General features: G+C 36.2%; 2 protein-coding genes across 2 annotated transcripts; both read left to right on the top strand.

Annotated features, from left to right (window-relative positions):
- The first annotated feature begins 6,971 nt into the window (after positions 1–6,971).
- On the top strand, positions 6,972–7,901 carry OR4A82 (olfactory receptor family 4 subfamily A member 82). Its single transcript, NM_001389112.1, has one exon. The coding sequence runs from the start codon at positions 6,972–6,974 to the stop codon at positions 7,899–7,901; it is 930 nt and encodes a 309-aa protein (NP_001376041.1).
- A 7,971-nt stretch (positions 7,902–15,872) lies between these two features.
- On the top strand, positions 15,873–16,785 carry OR4P10 (olfactory receptor family 4 subfamily P member 10). The gene is given in 2 exon segments (NM_001389110.1): positions 15,873–16,364; positions 16,366–16,785. Coding segments are annotated over 2 exon segments (912 nt in total).
- Positions 16,786–24,030: the final 7,245 nt, after the last annotated feature.

The following is a 24,030-nucleotide window of genomic DNA, read 5'->3' as shown; positions in this document are numbered from 1 at the left end:
CACTTGATGTTAATCTGTATGTTGGTAAATTGAACACCAATAAAAAATAAATTTATTTAAAAAATATCTGAGATCAAGAGTCACATGCTCTACAGACTGAGCCAACCAGTAACCCCCAAGGTGCTTAATTTAAGTCTTTTAAAAATATGCAGAAGTAGGATTGGTACATCATATCTATGGTAGTACATTTTTTAAGTTTTTGAATTCTGACCATATTCTTTCTCTAATGGCCATGCAATTTTGCATTGCCACCAACAGTGTATAAGAGTTTCCTGTTGTTCCCATTCCTACTAACATTTGTTATCCCTTGTCTTTGTTTTATAATAACAGTCTGAACAGGTGTGAGGTGATATGATTGTGGTTTTGATTTACACTTCCCGTTAATGACGTTGAGCACCTTTTCATATATTCTTTGGCCTTTTATATGTCTTCTTTGAAAAAATGACTATTCAGGTCTTTTGCCCAATTTCAATTGGATTATTTATTTATTTACTTGTTATTAAGTTACAATAATTCAATATGCATTTTCTTGTATTTTATGATTTTTTTTGTATTTTATGATTTTTAAACTTCTTATCAATTACATGTTTTGTGAATATTTCCCCATTCTGTAGATGCCTTTCAATGTCCTGTGTCTTTCCTTTTTTGAGCAGAATTCTTTGATTTGATATAGTCTCATTTGTTTTTAGGATTTTGTTGCCTGGTTTTCTTTTCTTTTCTTTTCTTTTTTTTCTTTTCTTTTCTTTTCTTTTCTTTTCTTTTTTCTTTTCTTTCTTTTCTTTTCTTTCTTTTCTTTTCTCTTCTCTTCTTTTCTTTTCTTTTTTTTTTTTTTCTGTCTGATCCAAGAAATAATTTGCAAAACCAAAGTCAAAAATCTTTTTCCCTCTTTTTTCTTTGGGGAGTTTTATGGTAGTAAGTCTTATGTTTACTTTTGATTTACTCCAATTTAATTTTATGATTTTGTGAAGTAGATGTCCTATTTTATTTTATTTTTTCATATGGATATCCAGTTTTCTCAAAAATATTTTTTGATGATATTGTTCTTTCCCTATTGTGTGTTTTGGAACCCTAGTCAAAAATCAGTTGACTATATGTATGTATGTTTTTGTCTGGGTTCTTTGTTCTGTGTCATTGTTCCATGTACTGTTTTTATGCCAATATCATACTGTTTGTTTACTATAGCTTTGTCATCCAGCTTGAAATCAGGTTTGGGATGTCTCCAGGTTTACTCATCTTTCTCAAAGATTGCTTTGGTTATTCAGGGTATTTTTGTAGTTCCAAAGAGAATAAGGGTTGTTTTTGTCTCTTTCCGAGAGAAATGCCATTGGAATTCTGATCAGAATTGCATTGAATCTATAGATCGCATTGAGGTATATGGATATTTTCAGAATATTTATCTTTCTAATCCATGAGCACAGATTATCTTTCTTTTTATTTGTGTATCATTGAATCCATTTCATCAATGTCTTATGGTTTTCAGTTTACGAGGGTTTTTCCTGCTTTGTTAAATTTATTCCTAAGTAGTTTATTGATTTTGAAGCTGTTGTAAGTGGGATCACTTTCTTAATTTCTCTTTCGGGGTTTGTCGTTACTTTGTAGAAATGCAATTGATTTTTATATGTTAATTTTTATTTTTCAACTTAATGTGATTCATTTATTATTTCTAATATTTTTTGGTGGAGTCTTTAGGATTTTCTATATATATCATGTCATTTGTTAATAGAGTGCTACTTCTTCTTTTCTCAATAAGATGCTTTTATTTATTTTGTAACCTAGTTTACTAAAAGTCTTTTGAGTAAAAAGTTGAATATAAGTAGTGAGAGCGAATACCCTTGTATTTTTCTGACTTTATCAGGGAAATATTTTGTGGATTGTGGATTTTGGATTGTTTAGTGATTTTTCTAAATTGTTTTCTTAAAAATCTTTATTTTTTGCTATGTCCAGTTATTGAACTGTCCCTTCGATTAGTGTAGTAGTTAGCAAGTTACTTGACAGAGACATCTTTAAACTATTTGCACAAATATAATAATACATAAATCTTGATCTAACATTTGTTGTGTTCAGATTTGATGTAATGTATCTTCTTTAATAGATGTTACAGCTTTTTCTTTTTTAATAATATAATACTTGTGCAAAAATTCCAGCTACACATGCAAATAATGTGTATTCTTTGTTAGATGTATAATTTTATGTATGTGTCTACAGTACTTTTAAAAGTATTGTTTAGATTTTCTCTATCTTTCCTGACATATTGTTTGCTTTATTTTTCAATAATTTAAAAGGGAACACTGAAATCTTCTGTGAAGATGGATTCATATTTTTTTCATATGGATTTACTTAATTTTGTTTCATGCATTCTGAATCTGCATTATTAAGTGCATGTATGAGTCGGAGTCCAGTGGCAAGGAGAAGACAATTGCTATAATTTAAGAGCTGTATTGGAAGTGGTTATTTTCATGATGTGTACAGCTGTAGGAGAACCCAAGGAATGTGTAATGGCCCAGCCATGTGAAGTTGAGTGTATTAGAGTATGGTGGGTGCACAGAAGGGGCGAGCAGAAGAATGGAAATAAGCAATATAGGAAAGAAAAATATATTATAAAATAAAACCTTAGATGGACCTTCATGGACCCATGACGATTATCTGGTATTAACTAAGGGCTATCATTTACTCAACCTGTTCCCATTAGATTCTACTGACATTCTATTTCTCTCTCACCCAAGGTAGGGAGGGAGATAAAAGAAAGCAAAACAAAAACAAACTAAAATAAGGAGAGAAAATGATTGTGCATTGTGGCCTTTCTAAATTCTTTCTTTCTTTCTTTCTTTCTTTCTTTCTTTCTTTCTTTCTTTCTTTCTTCTTTCTTTCTTTCTTTCTTTTTTTTTTTTTTCTTTCACCTGATATCCTTTATTATAAGCAAAATCTCTGTTCCTGCTACATTTCATTAACATAATTATTATGGGAATTTGTTAAACGTATATGTATAAGGACAGTTCCGTCTTTAAATAGGGCTAATTTTAACTGCAGCATTGTAGACAAAGGAAAGCATGGAATCAAAATCTAAATCTGCACACAATATGGATGTACCGTATGTTTACATCTCATTTTTGTTTGCTTGTTTAGCTTTCATGAATTTATTTTTTATTTTATTTTTTCAATAATAAATTTATTTTTTATTGGTGTTCTATTTGCCAACATACAGAATAACACCCAGTGCTCATCCCGTCAAGTGCCCCCCTCAGTGTCCATCACCCATTCACCCCCACCCCCCACCCTCCTCTCCTTCCACCACCCCTAGTTCATTTCCCAGACTTAGGATTCTTCATGTTTCCAAATTCTGACCACATCCTGAACTAGGTAATATCCAGTATCACAAAAAGGTTATAATTGGAATGATAAAAAAATTCAATACTTATTATAGATATATACTTTTAAGTATATATATACATATATAGTATCATGATAAAACAACAGAGACCTCAGTCTTTAAGGGAATTATTCTAGGATAGGAGAGAGGGGGAAAACAAATACCCATAACATTACATCAGTGCTATAACACTAGAGAAGTATTGAATCACTCAGGTAATAACTCTCATGAGATTAATAAAATAAGCCTCAAGCCCATATATGGGCTTCAATGATCTTATAAAAATGTGAGCTTTATTTATCAAATAATAGCCACATATGCATTGGCCACTGTAAGATGCCTGTGGGAGTTTCAGGCCCCTCTGTGCTTTTAATTCAAGGTATTCCCAGTAATGCTCTCCTGAAAGGTTCTTTTGGTTGGAAGATTCACAGGAGAGTCAGAGACATTCCACATGTGTTTCTGTTGTATAGCACAGGCATAGAAATTAAAAAACAAAACAAAACAGCCTGAAGGATCCTTGACATTCCAAAGAGATGTAAAATCCTGCAGAAGTGAGCATCCTGGTAAGTATGTCTGTGTGTGTGTGTCTATAGTATTTTTATATATTAATTTTTACATATATATGTATATTTAAATTGGGAGAAACTAGGATTTTTAACAATTCATTTCAGATAAAAATATTGATCTTATTGAAATCTTATCTTTACATTTAAATTCTTCTGGAATAAATTTTCTTCATGGTTATTTCTAAGATAAGTCATTAAAGATATTCAGAATAAAATATGGATAATTTGAGGACAAATTGAAGATTTAATGATTTTCTTTATACTTGTGAGAGGGTATTTAAGCAAAATGAATGAAGTGTGAGCTCCCAAATCATACAGAAAAAGATTAGATACAGACTCCCCCTTAGTGCTTGTGTAACCTTGGGTTCAAATTTCCTTATTTGCGAAACAGGGACAATAGTACAATAATATACCTCATCAAGTCATAGTGTAGGTGAAATGGTTGTTATATAAAAAGTACTTACTAAATACTAAAGTGCCTAGAATATAGTATTACTTAATATTTGGTATTTAAACATTTTAGTCTAAATATATCACATAATTCAGCCCATACCTTTCTTTTTTTTTTAATTTTTATTTATTTATGATAGTCACAGAGAGAGAGAGGCAGAGACACAGGCAGAGGGAGAAGCAGGCTCCATGCACCGGGAGCCCGACGTGGGATTCGATCCCGGGTCTCCAGGATCGCGCCCTGGGTCAAAGGCAGGCGCTAAACCGCTGCGCCACCTTGGGATCCCCAGCCCATACCTTTCAACTTCACATTTTACTTTATTATAAATATGATAAATCATTTTAAAAAGCCAAAAAATCTGGGTGCCTTGGTGGCTCAGTCAGTTAAGCATCTGACTCTTGGTTTGAGCCCAGGTCATGATCTCAGGATCTTGAGATCAAGTCCTTCACTGGCTCTACATTCAGTGTGGGGTCTGCTTGAGATTCTCTCTCTCCTCCTGTCCCTGCCCCTGCTTGCTCTCTCTCTCAAATAAATAAATATTTCTAAAAAGGCAGAAAAATCATGTCAAATTGTCCTTGATGGATTTTTATACTATCTATAGACTCTTATGCCTTAGTCATAATCCCCACTTCCAAAGAAGCTAATGAAACTTTTTTCTTTTTAACCTGTAGTTGACAAGTGTTTGCAAATAATTCCTCAGATATTGTTCTCAAGTAACTTAAAATTTAAGGGGAGATTCTTGAAAGAAACTCTTTAAATAAAAAAATATGCTAAAAGATGGACTCAAAAGAAACTCCAAAACCGTGCAAATATCTGTGGTTTGTGTTTGTATCGGGGGGGGAGGGGGGGGGAAGAGAGAGAAGTGGAACAGGTTTTGTTTTGTTTCTATTGATTAAATAAATACCACAAGAAAATGATTTGAAGATGAGCCTGGGGATATTCATGCATAAAGGAACTTTCCCAGAGGATTCTATGGGCATTGCTTTGTAGAATGTTTTTCTATATGGATCTGTGTTTTCCTAACTGATGTTCAATCACTGTAAGCTGAGCCACACTGGACCAAACATTGGGAGGGGTGAGTCTTGGACCAATGTCCAGGACACATTCTGAACTGAGAGTTTAACTTGCTACAGTTTTGTTCTACAATTTTATGAAAGATTATCCTTGAATTCATATATGTTCTTTAATCAATCATATTCTTCCACATAAATAAGGACTAGGTTTGGATATTATCAATTTATACATAGAAAAAACTTTGCTAAGCTCTATTGTTTCAACCCAGAACAAATTGATACAAACACCAATTTTTGCCTTTGCATTTAATGTATGTGTAACATGAGTTTTTCAACTATCCCATTGTAGTAGAATACAAAATGCACAGGGAAAACCAATTCACTGATGAAAGTACTGATAATCTGTTTTCTTATACGACAACTTGTTCTTTTCCATTTTGGGGAGCATTATTCTTCATCCTTGATCATATCAGAATCATAAGCCTCTATAATATAACCTTAAATGAACTTTATTTCGCTCTTGGCACAGGGCAGGCATATACAGTATCACTACCAGCTGAAGAAGGAGGATTGGGAAGAATGAATTGCTCAGTACTAAGAAAAAAAAGAATTTTTACAATTTGCAACAATGTGTGTGGAGCTAGAGTGTATTATGTTAAGCAAAATAAGCAACAAATCAAGTCAATCAGAGAAAGACAAATACAATATGATCTCATTCATTTGGAATTTAGGAAACAAAATAGATGAACACAGGGTAAGGGAAAAATGAAAAAATAAAGAAAGGGAAGCAAACTTTAAGAGACTTTTAACTACAGAGAACAAAATGAGGTTTGTTGGAAGGAGGTGGGTGGAAGAGGAGCTAGATAGGTAATGGGTATTATGGAGGGCACATGTGATAAGCACTGAGTGTTATACATGTAAGGTACAAATCATTAGATTTCAGACCTGAACCCAATTTTACCATATATATCAAGTAGCTAAAATTTAAATAAAAAATTGAAACAAAAAAGAAATATGAGAGCTACACATAACACACACAGATATATATAGCACAGTGAAGGGATGGTATTTGTTTAAACTTATATGGGTAGTTAATGGCAGAAATGGAGTAAGACCCATATCTTTTAAGAAGGTGGAAAACAGCTGGAAGCCTATTTACTCAGTGAGTAATGTGGCATAGACATTAAGAGCATAAAAATTGCATCTGATACAGGCATCTGATATCTTAGGTTGCTACCTAATACTTTAATGATTTGGTGCAATTAGTGAACCAACCTATTTTTCTGTTTCCTCATATGTAAAATGAATATCAGAATAGTAACCATTGCGTTGTTATGATTTCAATGCTTGCAAAATGTTTACGATAATTTCAAACATAATATGTTTTTATTCAATATAATTTGAAATATAATGATACCCTTGCTCTGAAAGGCTTTATAAGAGTGTAACAAATTCTCTAAATCTTTTTTTATAAATAGTCCAAAACTTAAAAAACACTATTGAAGATGTAACATGTTCTTTATCATTTCAGATGAATTAAGTTTCTGTTGTGTCTCTGGAATGACCTCAACCTCATGGAAAATCAGAACAATGTCACAGAATTTGTTTTCATGGGTTTGTGGGGAAATAAACAAATGGAGCTACTGTTCTTTTTCCTGTTCCTGCTCTGTTATTTGGCCATCTTAATGGGAAACTTCATCATCTTACTCACGATCATCTGCAGCCATCTAATTGAACAACCAATGTACTACTTTCTCTGCCACCTTTCTCTCATGGACCTCTGCTACACTTCCACTGTAGTCCCCAGACTAATCAGGGACTTAGGTGCAGCCAGAAAAAACATTTCCTATAACAACTGTATGACCCAGCTCTTCACTGCCCACTTGCTGGCAGGGGTGGAGATATTCATCTTGGTGTCCATGGCTTTAGACCGTTATGTGGCCATTGTCAAGCCCCTGCATTACATGGTCATCATGAGCCGGCGGAGGTGTAACCTGTTGATTTTCATGGCCTGGAGTGTGGGGTTTTGGCACTCTGTTGCTCTATTGCTCTTGGTACTCAATTTACCTTTCTGTGGTCCTAATCAGATAAATCATTACATATGTGATGTGAAGCCTCTTTTGAAACTGGTGTGCAGAGATATTCGTGTTGTTAATATCTTAGTGATTTCAAACTCAGGAATGGTGGTGGTTGCTGTGTTTCTTGTCCTGGTGGCTTCTTACATTCTCATATTATACAATCTGAGGACCCACTCCTCTGTAGGGAGACGCAAAGCTCTCTCCACGTGCAGCTCTCATGTAATGGTGGTCATTTTATTCTTTGTGCCTTGTATCTATATTTATGTTCTACCTGCAGGGAGTGAAAACAAGGATAAGGAGATCTCTGTGTTTTACACTGTGATTGCTCCCTTATTGAATCCTCTCATCTATACCCTGAGAAACATGGAGATGAGAAATGCCATGTGGAAGGTGTGGTCTAAAATGGCACATACGAAATTCAGGTAAAGGTGATATTCATTCCACTTCTGACCATGTGTTCCCAGAGCATTTATTATTTGAGATGTTATGGAAACATAGCTTTCTTTGGGGAATTGGACTAAATGAGCTCTAACATTATAAGAGACAAAGAAGCAAGTCACTGTAGTTCAGATTGCAATATGTACACTAAAGTTGCCAACTGGTTCCACATGTGGTTGAATGGGTTTGAGGAATGCTAGAAATGTCTTTCTAAAACACATGCCTAATCATAGCACTGTCCTCTCCAATAATGTACACAGAACAATATTTCCTTGGAATAAAATCCAAAGTTCTCACTTGTTTATCACAATTGGTCCTGGCTGAATCTGCTAGTCTCAGAAGGCATTATAATGGTAGAAAGGATGGTGTTAAAATGACAAGTTTTGGGGTCAGGGAGAGCTCAGCGATTACTGACTCTGGTACATTTTTATCTTTGTGTCTTGGTTATTTGCTTTAATTATATATGCATCTCCATCTTTCAAATATCTATGAAATGTGTAATGATGTACTTTATAAAGTTGAAATATTTCTTTGGCTAACACGTGTGAAGATTGAGGAGGGCATGTGGCTTCTAGAAACATAGATTTTTCCTCTTTTTGTACTTTTCTTCATTTCTTTCCCTTTCCTAGGCTGCTTTCAGTCAGCTACACTGCACTCCTCTACATTCTCCAAACATACTGTAAAGTCTATCAGCTCTATAACTGTTCTTCTATCTTTTCTGCTTATAATGCTGCTCCCACGATGCATTCGTGTTCATATCTTACATATAAAACACACTCCTGATATTTTCTTATTCCAGAAGATTTTGCCAATTCATAAAAAAACCAGTAGTATTTATTATTTCTTCCTTGTTCTTTTGTTGCTATGAAACTGTGCAATTACTCCTTTTAAAATAATCCTGTGTTCCATATTGGTGTTTCTTCCTATGTGTTTTTCCAGTTGGATTGAGTCAACTCAGTCAAAAATGTACTGTATCTTTATTTTTCTTTTATCTATTTTCTAGGAAAACCTATACAAATTAAATAAACAGTGAATTAAATTCAAAGATGCTATCTTTTCTTTTTATTGCATTTTACATGCTGTTCTCACATATCCAGAACTTCCCCTTATGTTATGAACTACCATGCATTAGTAATAAAATATGTAATGTCAGAAAGGTTAAAAATTAAACATACATCCCATGTAGCTCCCTGGAAAGGTATAAAATCCATGAGATTCCAGCTCCCTATTATGTCTTTTTACTTATTTTCTACATTTGAAGGTGCTATTACTTTAATTTTCTTTTATCCTCTTGTCTTTTGAATCACATAATCCCATTAGCTCTGTGTCTTGGTTCCCATTTGTGTAGACATTTCTCTCTGCTTTGCCTTTTCTCAGAAGAATGATTGCATATTTTGCACATTGAGTTTGCTCAGCTGAATTACTCCTGCCCGAGAGTAAGGAGAAGTCCAGGAGAAACCATAAATGTGATGGTGTTTATCTTCTATGTCAGGAAACCTTCCTTTGTTATTTGTAGTCTTACAACTTTTCACATCTAACTGATTACTGATTTTTTTCATGGATCCATGATAACCTGTAGGATAGCATTGGAAAATGTTCTATTTCTAGGAAATTAAGTCTGTCTAGTTATAGTTTGGTTTGACTTCGTTTAAGATATTAATTTTCCAAGGATTATTTGGATTATTTTGTAAAGAATAGGAATGTAGTGTGTATATTTGTTCTAGCCTATAGAACATAGTCTTCAAAAATAATGTCTTCAAAAATACCTGAAATCTATTTTATAAATAATCCCATATAACCCACAAAACAAATGGTTTTAGAAGTGGTTAGAAAATAAAGAAAAATAAAACAAAATCAATTCTCAGAAGAGCGAGTTAATGTGAACTGAGACACATGGAGGGCTTAGGGTTACACACAAGGTACTTGTATGCATCTCTAAGGAGTATCCCAGTGTATTTGTGTGTGTCATTGGTAAACATATGACCAGCTATATCCTTTTGTGTATTGACACAAGCTTTGAGAGAAGCTTGTTCAAAAACATTATGTTGAAATAGACACCAGTAAAACAGTGAGTTCTGATTCCATCATACTAAAGTAGTAGAATCTCTTATTTCTGCAGGGTTACTACAGTTTCAAAGCCTGAAGCAAATAGTAAACATAAAAACCTGCTCCTTTCTGTCACAGAAAGCACACATTTCCTTTTCTTATTCTTATCTAGTAGCTCATTGAGCAAATTGTTTTAACTTATAAAGAATTGTGTTTTTTTCTTTACACACACACACACACATATGTATATATATTTATCGAAGTTCTATTTTTTACTTTATAAATTCCTTTTTTATTGGAGTTCATTTGCCAACATATAGTATAGCACTCAGTGCTGAAGCATATAGTATAACACCCAGTGCTCATCCCATCAAGTGCCCTCTTCAGTGCCTATCACCCAGTCACCGCATTCCCCCATTCCTCCCCTTCCACTACCCCTTGTTCATTGCCCAGAGTTAGGAGTCTCTCATGTTTTGTCACCATTTCTAGTTTTTCCCACTCATTTCCTCTCCTTTCCTCTATAATCCATTCAAGAAACAAACAATCCAATCATGAAATGGGCAAAAGACATGAACAGAAATGTCACCAAAGAAGGCATACTCATGGCCACAAGCACATGAGAAAATGCTTCGCATCACTTACCATCAGGGAAATACAGATCAAAACCACAATGAGATATCACCGCACACCAGTAAGAATGGGGAAAATTAAGAAGACAGGAAATAACAAATGTTGGAGAGGATGTGGAGAAAGAGAAACCCTCTTGCCCTGTGGGTGGAAATGTGAACAGGTGCAGCCACTCTGGAAAACTGTGTGAAGGTTGCTCAAAGAGTTAAAAATAGAGGCTTCCCTATGACCCAGCAATTGCACAACTGGATGTCTACCCCAAGAATTGTGTTCTTATTGGAACAATGGAACTAACATTATTTATCTTACAATATGCACTATTGTGAGATGAAATTATATGATGACCCTAAGACACAAAATAATTTCTCAATAAATTGTTGTTATTGTGGTTGTTATCATTATTTTGCAGTGGTTAAGATCCTATAACAATTAATCTAAAGTTTAATGTGTATAAAGGAAATTGTTAATATATGGATCTGTGCATAATGGAAGAATATTGGTTCACTGAATGTCAGTGTGCACATTTTGGGCTCAGCCAAATAACCTGCAGAAATGAAATCACATGGGACTAAGCCAAATGGTAAACAGAATAAATTTTGCATTGAGTTCTGTTCCCCCCCCCCATATTTTATTATATTCTCACCTGACAATATAACTTTTTTAACCTAGCGTGTATAAAGAACATGTTGTTTATTCTTTTACCATTCCTTTTCTTCTGCCCTCCATTCCCCTACCATTTATTTCCTCATTGTTAATCCATGACAATAAATAACCCAAGTTCCAGTCCTGATATTGTAGGTCACTATTCTATCCATCTATGTACTCTACTGATGCAGGTTACTGTAGATAATGATGCATATTGGACTGTACTGCATCTGCTTGGTTCTGAAAAACCAAAAAAATCTGAGTTTCCCATCTCAGATTTATCTAAACTACTGTAAAAGTAAATTTCCAACTGGAGCAAGAAAGCCTACTTAAGAGAGTCTTTCTTTAAAAATAAGATCAGGAAGCCATAAGTGAGGAAGAATTTATGCACGTCCTCATTGAAGAAACCATGAAGATTTTTGAAATTTTCAGAGAGCTGCAAGCCCTCAGCCTGGACTTAACTTCTTCCTCACCATGACCCCTCAATCATCTGCATTCTTTACTTCTAAAGGAGCTCTAATCCCTCATTTAGCCCAACCAATCCCAGCTGCCCTAATTCCAACCTCTGTTTTGCATTCGAGAACCTGAATGAGAATTACACTCACAGCCTTTCAGCTATATGACTCTGCTTCACTTTGTCTTCCTGGGAACACACTTTAGATTTCTACTTGAGTCTGTATCTTTGAAATTGCAATTCTAATGGCCCAAATAAATTTTCATATTATTATTGTTATTATTTTTTAATGCATGAGAGACACAGAGAGAGACAGAGACATAAGCAGAAGGAGAAACAGGCTCCCTGCAGGGAACCCAATGCAGGACTCCATCCCAGGATCCCAGAATCATGCCCAGAAATGAAGGCAGATGCTCATCAACCACTGAGCCACACTCAGGGATCCCAAATCGTTGTATGTTTTGATTTTCAGTGAATTCTTTCTTAGCACTACCCTAATACTATTTCATGCAATATGATTTTTTCTTCAGAAAGCAAGATGAGCCCAAGGTCGGCTTGTGGAGCCTCCAGAGAAACTTCTTGACACAGGCTAGCACACAGATAAGTAAAGTTATATCCAGAAAATGCCCACAGGCACCAGGGTCAGTACCATGGAGAGCAACTCAGAGCCTTGGATGAAGTTCTGTTCAGAAATGCCTCTGGGAGATAATTTTTCAGAGTTGCAAATACCTATTAATTCTTGTGTTGTCATATGTTATAATATGCTCTTTTGAATCAATTTTCCCTTTAGAGTTATGCACAAAATAAATAACTCCTAGAACTTAAAATGTATATTTGTTTTTGCAAGAATCTCAAAATACTTAAAATTTTTTGAAGTCTGAAAATCCACTTCTTACATTCCTGATGGTCAATGGATGTTTAAGTTCTACTCTCCTTGCATATATATAAAATGTCCTAAGACATGTTGATATTCTTTAAATAATTTTAGAGAATCAACCTAAATGTGTCTAAATAATTGGTTTATAATCTCTACATTTTATTTCATCTTTAGATACTGGAGAAGAATCGGCAGAGTGAGTACCTCAGGAGGGAGCCCTCCTGATTTGATCTAAAACTCTTCTTACAGAGACTGAAAGCTAATGATCGGTGAATTAACCATGGCACTTTCATTGGACAATGCTCCACCAAACTGTGCTGCTTTGGATTGGTTATCTGTTACTTAAATTTATTCCATTTAATCTCACTCGTAGGCTTTATTTTCTGTAGCAGCATAAGTTAGTTTGACTACTACAAAAACAATTTAACCAACAGTAGTCTTATTATACATTATTATGAGGAGAATTCCACTTGAGAATGAGAACAGTAGAGTTGAGGTTAATGAAATCTTTAAGTTTCAGTGAACTTTATTGAGTTCCTTTTTGGTTGCTTTTACATTTTTCTCCATATTCTCTTATAAATAGCCCAGTTTATGATTGCATGTCCCAATGATGAATAACTTACTAACTTTCAAAAAATCTTGTCATCCTAAAATGGACTGGATTTATCTGACTGAATTAAGGTAACTTTATAGTGGGCCATATTCTGATATCATTAGGTGAAAATTTGAACTCATTGTGGAAACTCTACTTTAACTATAAGAACAATTATTCTTATTGTTTAAATAGCACAATCAAAAGTCAATGCAGCATGATTATGTAGTGCAACCAAAGAAATAAAGTAATAATTTGTATCTTTACAGTGCAGGGAAATGGCAGGCTAGGTTATTAGTATTAAGAAATGCCAAAGACAACCAATGTTTTAGAGTAATTCTATTTCTCTTTACTAACTGATTGTTCCAAATTGAAATTTATCACGGTCATCCTCTTTAATATGTGTTGTGATATTTTGTGGGAGGATTTTGTTTCCTTGTGAGGCTGGCTATATATGTGCCCGTGGCAATTTCAGAGACTGTTGACTCCAAAAGGTAAAAAAGGAAACTAATGTGCGGATTTGAACCTTGAATGACACTGGGGTGGTTTACATTATTTTTTTTATTCCTCAATATATTTCTGGATTATGTAATAGTTTATGGATTCTATAAATGTGGACAATGAAGTTTTAAGAGGTCAGCAATAACCTCAACATTCATAAATGTTATGGAAGGGGAAAATTAATTTTGTGTACTGAGGTCTTATTAAAAGTTATTGGATATAGGAAAGGCAGACAATAAGGTAAGTGAGGAAAATGTTTGAATAGTGTCTTTGCTTATAATTGTTGATCGACTTCTCATAGAACATTGGCCAGATTAGTCTGATTTTAAACTGTACACATCAATTGTAAATAACCATAACTAAAATGGAATAAAGCAAATATAAGGACACAGTTGACTTAATATCAAACCTCTGACTAGTAGGAACATTTAGGTAACTGGTTTTCTTTTTATATTCAGATTGTTACTGCTATAGAAACACAATCTGAATCAAAACCGTTCTCCATTCAGAAATTATCCTACGTTGTGTGTCTACGTCTCTTTTGTTCTGTGTTTCCAACCAGGGAATGAATATTTTTTCCTTTCATCACTTATGATTTCAATTATTTGACAAATTGAGAACATGTCATCAAGAATATAGTATGTGTTTCAAGGACAATAATTTTCTCACTGGACTGCACTCACATCTTCCTTTTACTTCAGCAAACAGCAGTGATCATGATAACATGTCCCTTCATAAATCAGGATAAATATTTAAGAGCTATTGTGGGTGGAACATCTCTGATAATCCAGACATTGAGACACAATCTTACCTGAACGAAAGCTCAGTTTGCTAAAACCCATTTAAAATTATTTCAAAATTATTTGGAATCAAGAATGCTGGACCATATATTTATATGAACTGCAAAATATATCCCCCCAAGTATTCATAAACATAGATTAGGTAATTGGTAATCTGTCACCTTGTATACTTTTTTTTTTAAATTGGGATGAGAATCAATATGCCTCTTCTCCCTGCAGGCCTCCCGGATACCCCACCTTTGTTCTTTGCTCACAAGAATGGGATGCAGCCCTCAGACTGGGTGGGAATCAAGATATCTGTCCTCCACATGATTTTACATTCTGATGCTAATAAACTACTTAGATTGCCTTTATCTGAATCTCTTTTTGAAAATCAGGGGTTTGAGTCTCAGTGCTGAGACAAATCTCCCTTGGAATTACACTCTATAACAGCTTCTTTGGTTGGATTTTATGCCTAGACTATGTATAAAAACTGAAAATCCTAGGAAAAGTCCTGAAATGCAAATATTCTTGGGTAATTTCTTTTTTATTTTTCATTTACACTTGCTATCACAAAATTATATTATTTTTTTTTAATTTTCGTTTAGTTTGTAATCTGTAAATCAGATAAATGAATAAATTGGCTCTTTTTTTTTTTTTACAACTTAAATCCTTTGACAGTCTATTTGCTGCATAATTTTCAAGCATTCTTTGCTTTTAATGTGCCTGAACCTATTTTAGTTAAATATGTACAATTTATTTTTGTCCACAGGGCAAGAAAGATTATCTTTAGTTTTTAGGGTTTTTTTAGAGAGAGAGAAGAGGGAGTGGGGCAGAAGCTGAGGGAGAGAATCTTAAGCAGGTTCCATGCCTGACACAGGGCTCTCTCCTGTTCTTCTTTCAGGATGATCTGGACAAATTCTGTTTTATTCGGGACTGTGTTTTCAGGATAGATAATTTATTTAAAAATATCAGTTTGTGGAGCGCCTGGGTGGCTCATTTAGTTAAGCATCCAACTCGATTTCAGCCCAGGTCATCATCTCAGAGTGCACATTATAACGCACATGTTTATTTTTAAAAATCATGTAAATTATATTCATTTTGTTATCTAATAGTATAACTGACAATAATAAAATTGCTTCTTTAACAGCAAACTAACATTTAAATATCCCTGAATCATTAATGGTAATGTTGAAAATCTACCCTATTATTCATGTTATAGAATTATTTACAATAGATTTCTAAAATGAGAAATATAAAAAAGAAGCATAACTCTCAGTGTCAGGAATAATTAATATTACTTATTCAATAACATCAATCTGCTTTTTGGTCAATTTTATGGTATTGTTCTCATGATGCTAATTTTGTATAGATTCATGGTTTCTTTCTTTTCAGATACTGAACCCATCTGTTTACAATATATGCCCGTCCAAAACACATGGAGAGCCAGAGGAATGTCTCAGAATTCATTCTTTTGGGACTTTCGCATGACCAGAACATGCAAATATTTTGCTTTGTGCTCTTCTTATTCTGTTATGCTGCTCTCTTGGTAGGAAACCTTCTGATCCTTGTCTCTATTCGATGCAGCCCTCTTTTTCACCAACCGATGTACTACTTCCTCAGCCACTTATCCACTTTGGACATCTGCTATACCTCTAGCGTTACACCCAAATTAATTGCTGACCTGCTAGTGGAAAGAAAAGCCATCTCCTATGGTAATTGTATGTTACAGGTCTTTGCCATGCACTTCTTTGGAACGATTGAGGTTTTAATCCTTACAGTCATGGCCTTTGATCGCTATGCTGCCATCTGCAAACCTCTCCACTACCTGCTTATCATGAACAGGACAAGGTGTAATCTCCTAGTCTTAGCTGCTTGGGCTGGTGGGGCTGTCCACTCCTTTCCTCAATTTTGTATGGTAATCAGGTTGTCCCTTCTGTGGGCCTAATGAGATTGATCACTATTTCTGTGATATATTTCCTTTGCTAAAGGTTGCCTGCACTGATACCTACATCACTGGTGTCCTTATGGTTGTCAATTCGGGAATGGTTACCTTGGTGACATTTGTGGTTTTATTTTTTTCTTATGTCATTATATTATTCACTTTAAGAAATCACTCAGCGGAAGGAAGACGCAAAGCCCTCTCTACCTGTGGATCTCACATCACAGTTATAGTTTTATTTTTTGGGCCTTCCATCTTTGCCTACCTTAGACCTCCAACCAATTTCCCTGAGGATAAAATATTTGCTCTGTTTTACACCATCATTGCTCCTATGTTCAATCCCTTAATCTATACTCTGAGAAATTCAGAGATGAAAAATGCCATGAGAAAATTTTGGTGTCAAACATGAGAGCTCAACATCATTTTAGCAAAACAGAGGGGCAGCTACATGCGGATAGGGGAGGGAGGAAACCATCTGACAGGGCAATTCTCATACTGGTATCATGTTATGAGTGACAGAATTTAGGACTTAGAGTTTCATAATAACTCAAAGAAATATTAATTCAGCCATACAAACATAAGCTTAAAACATAGTTAATTTTGTGGATTTTGAGATGGCATGAGCGAGTTTACATGCATAAAGAGTTATATGTGCAGTTAAGACAATGCCATATGAGCTGTGAATTATGATGTAGAAAAGAAAATTCTAATAATAATTGTATTAGAAAAGTCAGGTTTGGTGGCTAGACCACATGATGAAACACTCTGGATGGCAAATGAGTAGTTAAAACCCATGATTTTATAACCAAGTTTTGGTTCATGATAGGATCTTCACCTAAGTGAACTCAAGTGGTATTTAGAAGTGAATTTCACATCAAGAAGTTTGCATTATAGAACCTGATTTAAAGCGATTCCCTGTTTTTAAACTCTTGGCTACACATCGGAAATAAAAAATAAACTAGTATGGCAGCCCAGTGGCTCAGCGGTAGAGCACTGCGTTCAGTCCAGGGCGTGTTTCTGGAGACCCGGGATCAAGTCCCCAGTCGGGATCCCTGCGTGGAGCCTGCTTCTCCCTCTGCCTGTGTCTCTGCCTCTCTCTGTGTGTTTCTCATGAATAAATAAATAAAATCTTTAAAAATATATATATATATATATATATATATTACTGGTAAAAATTGATTGAAATCAGTCACTCAGGATATTAAAAATGCACTCACTGCTCTTGTACTGTTGGCTCACGTACAAAATCCATAAAGGAACTGCTATCTATGAAATGCCAGAAATTAGTATTAAGTCTCTGTTTATTAGACCCAGAGACTTTCTTATGTTCACAAGTAAAACATAAGCAAAAAGCAAATAAGAGCTCAAACAAACAAAAACTTCAATCAAAAAACCCCGTGACATAAGTCATGGAAATGAGTGGAAATACAAATCATCTTTGTAAATAACCTGAAGAGTAGATGCATGAGAAATATTTCCTAGAGGAACCTGAAAAAAAATTCGATGTGATCTGTTTAATTTGAATGTCTGACGAGATACAAAAAGAAATGACTTCTTGGAAACCAGAGCAAGTATCCTAAAGACAGAAGAAATTGTGTAACCAGGATAGGATGATGATGAAAATACACAAGGATGGTTTTGTCCATATAAATGCAATACTAAAATTATAATGATTATATAAGGCCCTATACAGAAGGAAGGAAGGGTGGAAAAATTGACTAGGGAAATGTAATTCATTTGTGTTTTTATAGCAGAGACTAACTGGACAGATGACTAGTTGGTCGAGTTACTAATAAAACAAAAATATTGCCAGATTTAAAAGTTCAAGCTTTACCCCTTATTTAATGTTTATCTTTTACCAAATTTACTCAGTTTACCATTCTGCAGTTCTGCTCAGATAATATCACTACATACGTGATATAAAGTCCCTTTTGAAACTGGTGTGCAAAGACACCTGTGTTGTACTATCTTAGTGATTGCTATTTCAGGGATGGTAGGGTGGTGGTGGTGGCAGCCTTTTCTGTTGTCTTGGTGGCTTCTTACATATTCATATCACATAATCTTAGGACCCACTATTCCACCAGGTAATGCAAAGCTCTCTCCACCTGCAGCTCTCATGTAATGGTGGTAGTTTTATTCTTCATGCCCTGTATCTGTACTTAGGTTCTACCTTCAGGGAGTGAGAACAGAGATGAGGAACTCTCCATATTTACACTGTGATCGCCCTCATGCTGAATCCACTTAACTGGATTTTGAGAAAGATAGAGATGAAAATTGCCATGGGGAGTGTGTGGTCTACAATGACACATCAGAATTCATGTAAATAAGGTAGGATTCATTGTACTTTCAATCCTGTATACCAAAGGCCTGTATTATTTGAGATATTATACAAAGCATATAAGCTTTCTTTGGGCACTTGGGTTAAATTACCTTTGACTGACGTTACGTGAACCAAAGAAGCAAGTGACTGTGAATCAGATTGCAATCTGTCACCTCTATGGATCGAAATAGTTCCACGTGTGACCATCTGTATGTGAGGAAGCAAGAAATGTCCTTTTGAAGTACATCACTGATTGATCATATCACTCCTTTCCCCCCAAATCTGTAAGGGATCCTATTTTCCTTGGAATCCACCCAACCTTCCTGCTTCTTTATCAGAAACCTTCCATAAATCATTTGAGTCTAATTTGCCATTCTCAGAAGTCTCTATGTTGGTTGAGTGTGTGGTGTTACAATGACAGGCATTGAGGTCAGAGAGAAGTGGGTATATACTGACCGCTAACTTTTATCTCTGGGTCTTGGCAATTTGCTTTCATATTATGAGTCTCCCTTTTAAAAATATCTATAAAATGGTGTGATATTGTACTTCCCAAAGATGTAATGTTACTTTGGCTAACACAAGTGAAGTTTTAACATGGCACATGGCTACCAGACTCATGATAGTTATTTTTCCTCTTTCTTTGTTTTTCTCTCTGTGTGACCCTTTGCGCAGATGTTTTCATCCAGGTATTCTGAGTCCACCTTCATTCTCCAAACACACTCTAGAATCTATTTGTTCTGTGGCTGTATTTCAACTATGGAATTTCCTGGTCAGCAGTACAAAATTTAATGATAGACCCCATCCATCCCCCTTAGGAGGGCAACTTTGCCTGAAACAGTGCACTCTTCCTTTTTTATGGTTTCCTCTGCTTTTAAAAACTTTTCTTATTCTGCAGTTCTCTAGACCTCTTTTCTATTATCTAGGTAGGAGCTGCCTGATTCATGAATCATTCAATAAAATCAGCTGGATCTTTTAAATGACTCTGGTGAATTTTCGGGTTTAACAGTAGTAAGGATTCTTTAAGTGCTCGCATTTTGTTATTTTATTAGGATTTTAGAAGATTTAAGTATCTTACCCAGACGTGTTAAGCAGTAGGGCTAGGAAAGGGTATCTAAGCTCTCTGAGTTTCAAGTTTCAAGTTTTCAAAAACTATGCTGCCTACCTGTCCACGAGCAGCAGTAACTGTTGTTCTTACTAGTAACTTTAAAAAGAAGCACAGATGTCTGGTTTCCGGCTTAGCTGGGGCCACCTATTGATGAGGAAATGGAGATGATGTTCTTGATTTTGTCCTGAAGTCAAGTTTGGGCTTGAGTGGTACTTGTTTCTGAGGAACAGGGGTGTGTATTAATGTTATGTTTTCCTTAGAAGGAAAGAAGAATCTTGGAAGCCACTATTTGGCCTGCACAATGGCCTGACCCATTCAATAACCATCCTCGAGTTCTGCCAGGGTCTATCCCATGTGCGAGGTCTTTTGGATTGGATTGCCAAACACTTGTTACTATTTTATATCCCAAATTTTAAACTTAATGTAATGGTTTCTTTCACTGGTATCATTTATTTCTGGTCTTTCAGAAATTGTAAATTCTATGATAAATTTATGAATTAACAAATTTCTAATGATATGTCCATATCACAACTATACCTAAAACATAAGGACGGGCAATACACCATGTTTTACTTAAACATATTCCTTTTCTTTCAACTGCAAAATCTTTGCTAACTGTATTAAGACTTTTCAGGAGCACTCTCTTTGTAATTCATTGTTTATCAAACTGCTTCTTATTGTTTATTCAAATTTGCTTGTCACAGGCTCTCCATTCAAATCACCCAAATCATAAAAAACAAAAAAAAAATTGAGTTGAGGTCTCAATCTAACTTGAGAGGTTTCACACAGAATTTGTAGGCTAATTTCAAGTTGGGTCTTGGCACCTTAGACTCTGCAGAACACGTGATCTGTCCTGTTTGCTAAGATTCCTGCCCCATGTGCCCCATCCAGGTTGCAAGAAGTCTGGCCTTAGAGGTTTTGGAACTGACTCTGAAATGGCTCTGTAAGCTGATTTTAATTGCAAGGACTCATCTCTATTTGAGTATAATTGGTCATCTGCTCTTTGAAATTTATTACAAACAAAATCTGGCAAAAAAAAAAAAAAGTCTGAGCCATAAGGTCATGTGACACATTGTTTCTCTTAAGACCAGGTATAACTCCATATCTAATGATGCTAACTCTATATTTAACTGGTGATACTTGGACTAGTCATGCAATATCATGGATTTCTAAACAAATATCTGAACCTAGAATTGATGGAAAATGTCTTATTGTAGCTTAAGTAGATACTATCAAACTATATTTCAATGTTTTTGTACAATTTTGCACTTCACTAGCAATATAGAGTTCCAGTCCTGATACTGGTAATTTGTTTTTCTTTCTCTCTCTTTTTATTCTCTCTATTGATATTGATAAGTTTTTCTTGGTTTTATTCATCTCTTTAGAGGACCAACTTTTGTTTTTGAAGGGGAGCAGAATATGTGATCCCAGAATATGCCCCTTTAGCATGTAGCCTATTTTGAGCTGAAGGCAAGCAAAGTCCAACAGACTCAGGTAGAGTTGTTTTACCTCTCCTTGAAGTGCCTAAGATAATTTAGGTAGAGGGCTGTATCAGGAAGAGAGCTAACAATAGACACAGATTTTTTACATCAGAAAGACTTATCTGATTGGCAGGACAAACATCTGTTTACCAAAGTTTTGCTCTTCTATCTTCTTGTGAATTGTCTTCTTTGCCTTTGAAGCTCTAGAGCCCAATCCCTTCTCCTGAGCTCACGACTGCACAAATTTTAATTGCCTGACTCTCAGGGATTTTAATTGGGATTCCTATATGTACAAAATTAAATTTCTTTTTAATCTGTTCTGTGTCAATTTAATTATTAGATCAGCCAAGGGAGATCTGTACATTAGATCCAGAAGGGAGAAGGGAGAAGAGATAGTTTCCATCCCATATATTTTCTTTTTTTAATTCTCTATTTAAGGCTGCTAGCTATATCCTTGACTTCATTCCTATTATAACTAGTAAATAAATTTATAATCTAGTATGTCCTATTTTCATATTTGGTCTTAATTTACTTCTATATTTCGAGATATACTTTCTAGGATATTTGTAGACCATTGATCACTAAACACTTATTTTTCATGATAGAGGCAGTATCACTACACATTCTACAGATTTTAGATGTATAATAAAGGAATATAGTGATCATAACAATATCAATATATTCAACAATTTAGATAGGTGGGCAAATCCTTTAGTATTAATTACCCAAGCACATTAAAAAATAATAGATATTTGGGGCACCTGAGTGGCTCAGTTGATTAAGCATCCAAGTCTAGTCTTGATTTCAACTCAGGTCACGATATCAGGCTTACAAGTGTGGAACTGCTTGGGATTCTCTCTCTCCCTCTCCCAATCAAATACATAATAAATAAATATGTAAAATAAAATAAGATACTCTCAATAGTTTGTATTTCTCAAAGAAACTTAGTATATTGTTTTGTCTCCCTACGCCCTGTCCACATAGCTTCAAACTTCATAGCTTCATAGCTTCAAACTTTAAAGAAAACAGTAATATTCATTTTATACAAACTCTTTTAAAAAGAACAGAAGCAAATGTTCTGCACTGAATGTACTAGTCTAACACATCTTTGAGACTTATCAATTGTACTAGCTTCTCTGAACCTTCCTTAGACCTTTCAATCACTTCACTGTCATTGTGGACAGTTTTAGTTCTTCTACATTTTAATGTGAATTTAGCATGATTGCAGGATATAATATCTGTTGGGCTGGCGAGCCTGGGGACCTCAAAACGGCCAAACCCAAGCCAGCAACCTCTCAATAAGGCTGCTTGCCACCCTACCCTAACTTAGCACACAAAGACCTGTAACCCTTGCCCTAATCGGAATGCTGGCCTGCTCCCATCTTCCCGCTGAAAACTCTTTATAGACCCCCCAGCAGTTTGCTTGGGCATGACTTCCTTGGCCCTAGACTTCCCTGCTCTCTTGCTCTCTCCCTCCCCTAAGGCTGTGGAACCTCCACCGAGAGGATGTCCTATTAAAAGCCTGTTTCGACCAACTTTTGCCTGGCCTCTCTATTCCATTACACTACCGATCCGATTAAACCTGACATTTGGTGCCGAAACCCGGGAGGAGATTTAAGGATCGCTCCAGGAGAGGGTCCTCTCTCCTCTCGCCACCAGGACCTCAGCTGAGACCCAGGAGATCGAGGCCCCACGCTGGTGGGGAGCCTCTCTCCTCTCACCACCAGGACCTTAACTGAACCCAGTATCTGGAAACACCGGGTAAGTCCCCCATTCCGTGTCTCCCTCTGGGTGGTCCTGCCTGAAGCCCTGGCCGCGCCAGGGCACCTCCACCGAGGCACCAGGTGGCTCTCCACGGGTCCCTGGGGATCAGGAGACGCCGTCATCCTCACGGTGATCTCCGTTTCTGTCTGTGACCCTGAGCTGCAAACGGGGACGCCTGTTTTCAGTCTCTGGGTTACCCAGCGGGAATCATGGGAACTGCCCAATCCAAATTTGACCCTGAAACTCTGTTGGTTTTTTACTCTGTTGGGTAAAAACTCCATTTTACTAGGCCAATTTCAAAACTCTGGGCCTTTCCCAGGACCTGAAAAGGCGCCACCTCATTCATTACTGTACAGTGGCCTAGCCCCAATATCGCCTAGACAATCAGTCTCAATGGCCCCCTGAGGGTACTTTTGACTACCCAATTCTCATGGACCTGGACAATCTCTAACCAGGGCAAGTGGACCGAGGTCCCACAGCGCAGGCTTTCTGGGACCTCTGCTCTCGCTCCTCCCTCTGCTCCCAATGCTCTACCACTCAGGTCCTTTGGCACCGGCACTGCTCCCTCCCTCCCTTCCACCTATTCCCTCAGCTCTAAAAGCCCCAGAATCCTTTCCCCCTGCCCCTCCCTCGGAGTCTCCTGAGACCTTGGCCCATCCACCTACTAGGTGGCTACCAGCCCTCCCCCCTCCCTATCCGGAATCCCTTGCCCCCTCTCCTTCTCCTCCTGTCTCCCAACCACATACCTCTTTACCCATTTCTGACCCCCGACCTTCAGCCTATACCTCCCTCTGATCTCCAGCGCACCAGATCCCACAAGGTCTCCTCCACCCCTAACCTGGCCTGCCCCCTGCGAGAGATGGCAGGAGCTGAAGGGGTTGTTCAGGGCCATGCTCCTTTCTCTCTCCAAGACATTTCCCAAATTAAAAAGCGGCTGGGCTCTTGGTCTGCTATCGCAGGAAACTATATCAAGGCATTCCAATA

This window comes from Canis lupus, chromosome 18 (assembly GCF_011100685.1).
Source record: "Canis lupus familiaris isolate Mischka breed German Shepherd chromosome 18, alternate assembly UU_Cfam_GSD_1.0, whole genome shotgun sequence".
NCBI classification, from domain to species: domain Eukaryota; kingdom Metazoa; phylum Chordata; class Mammalia; order Carnivora; family Canidae; genus Canis; species Canis lupus.
The sequence above is the reverse complement of the archived record's forward strand: the minus strand, read 5'-3'. Positions and strand labels throughout refer to the sequence as shown.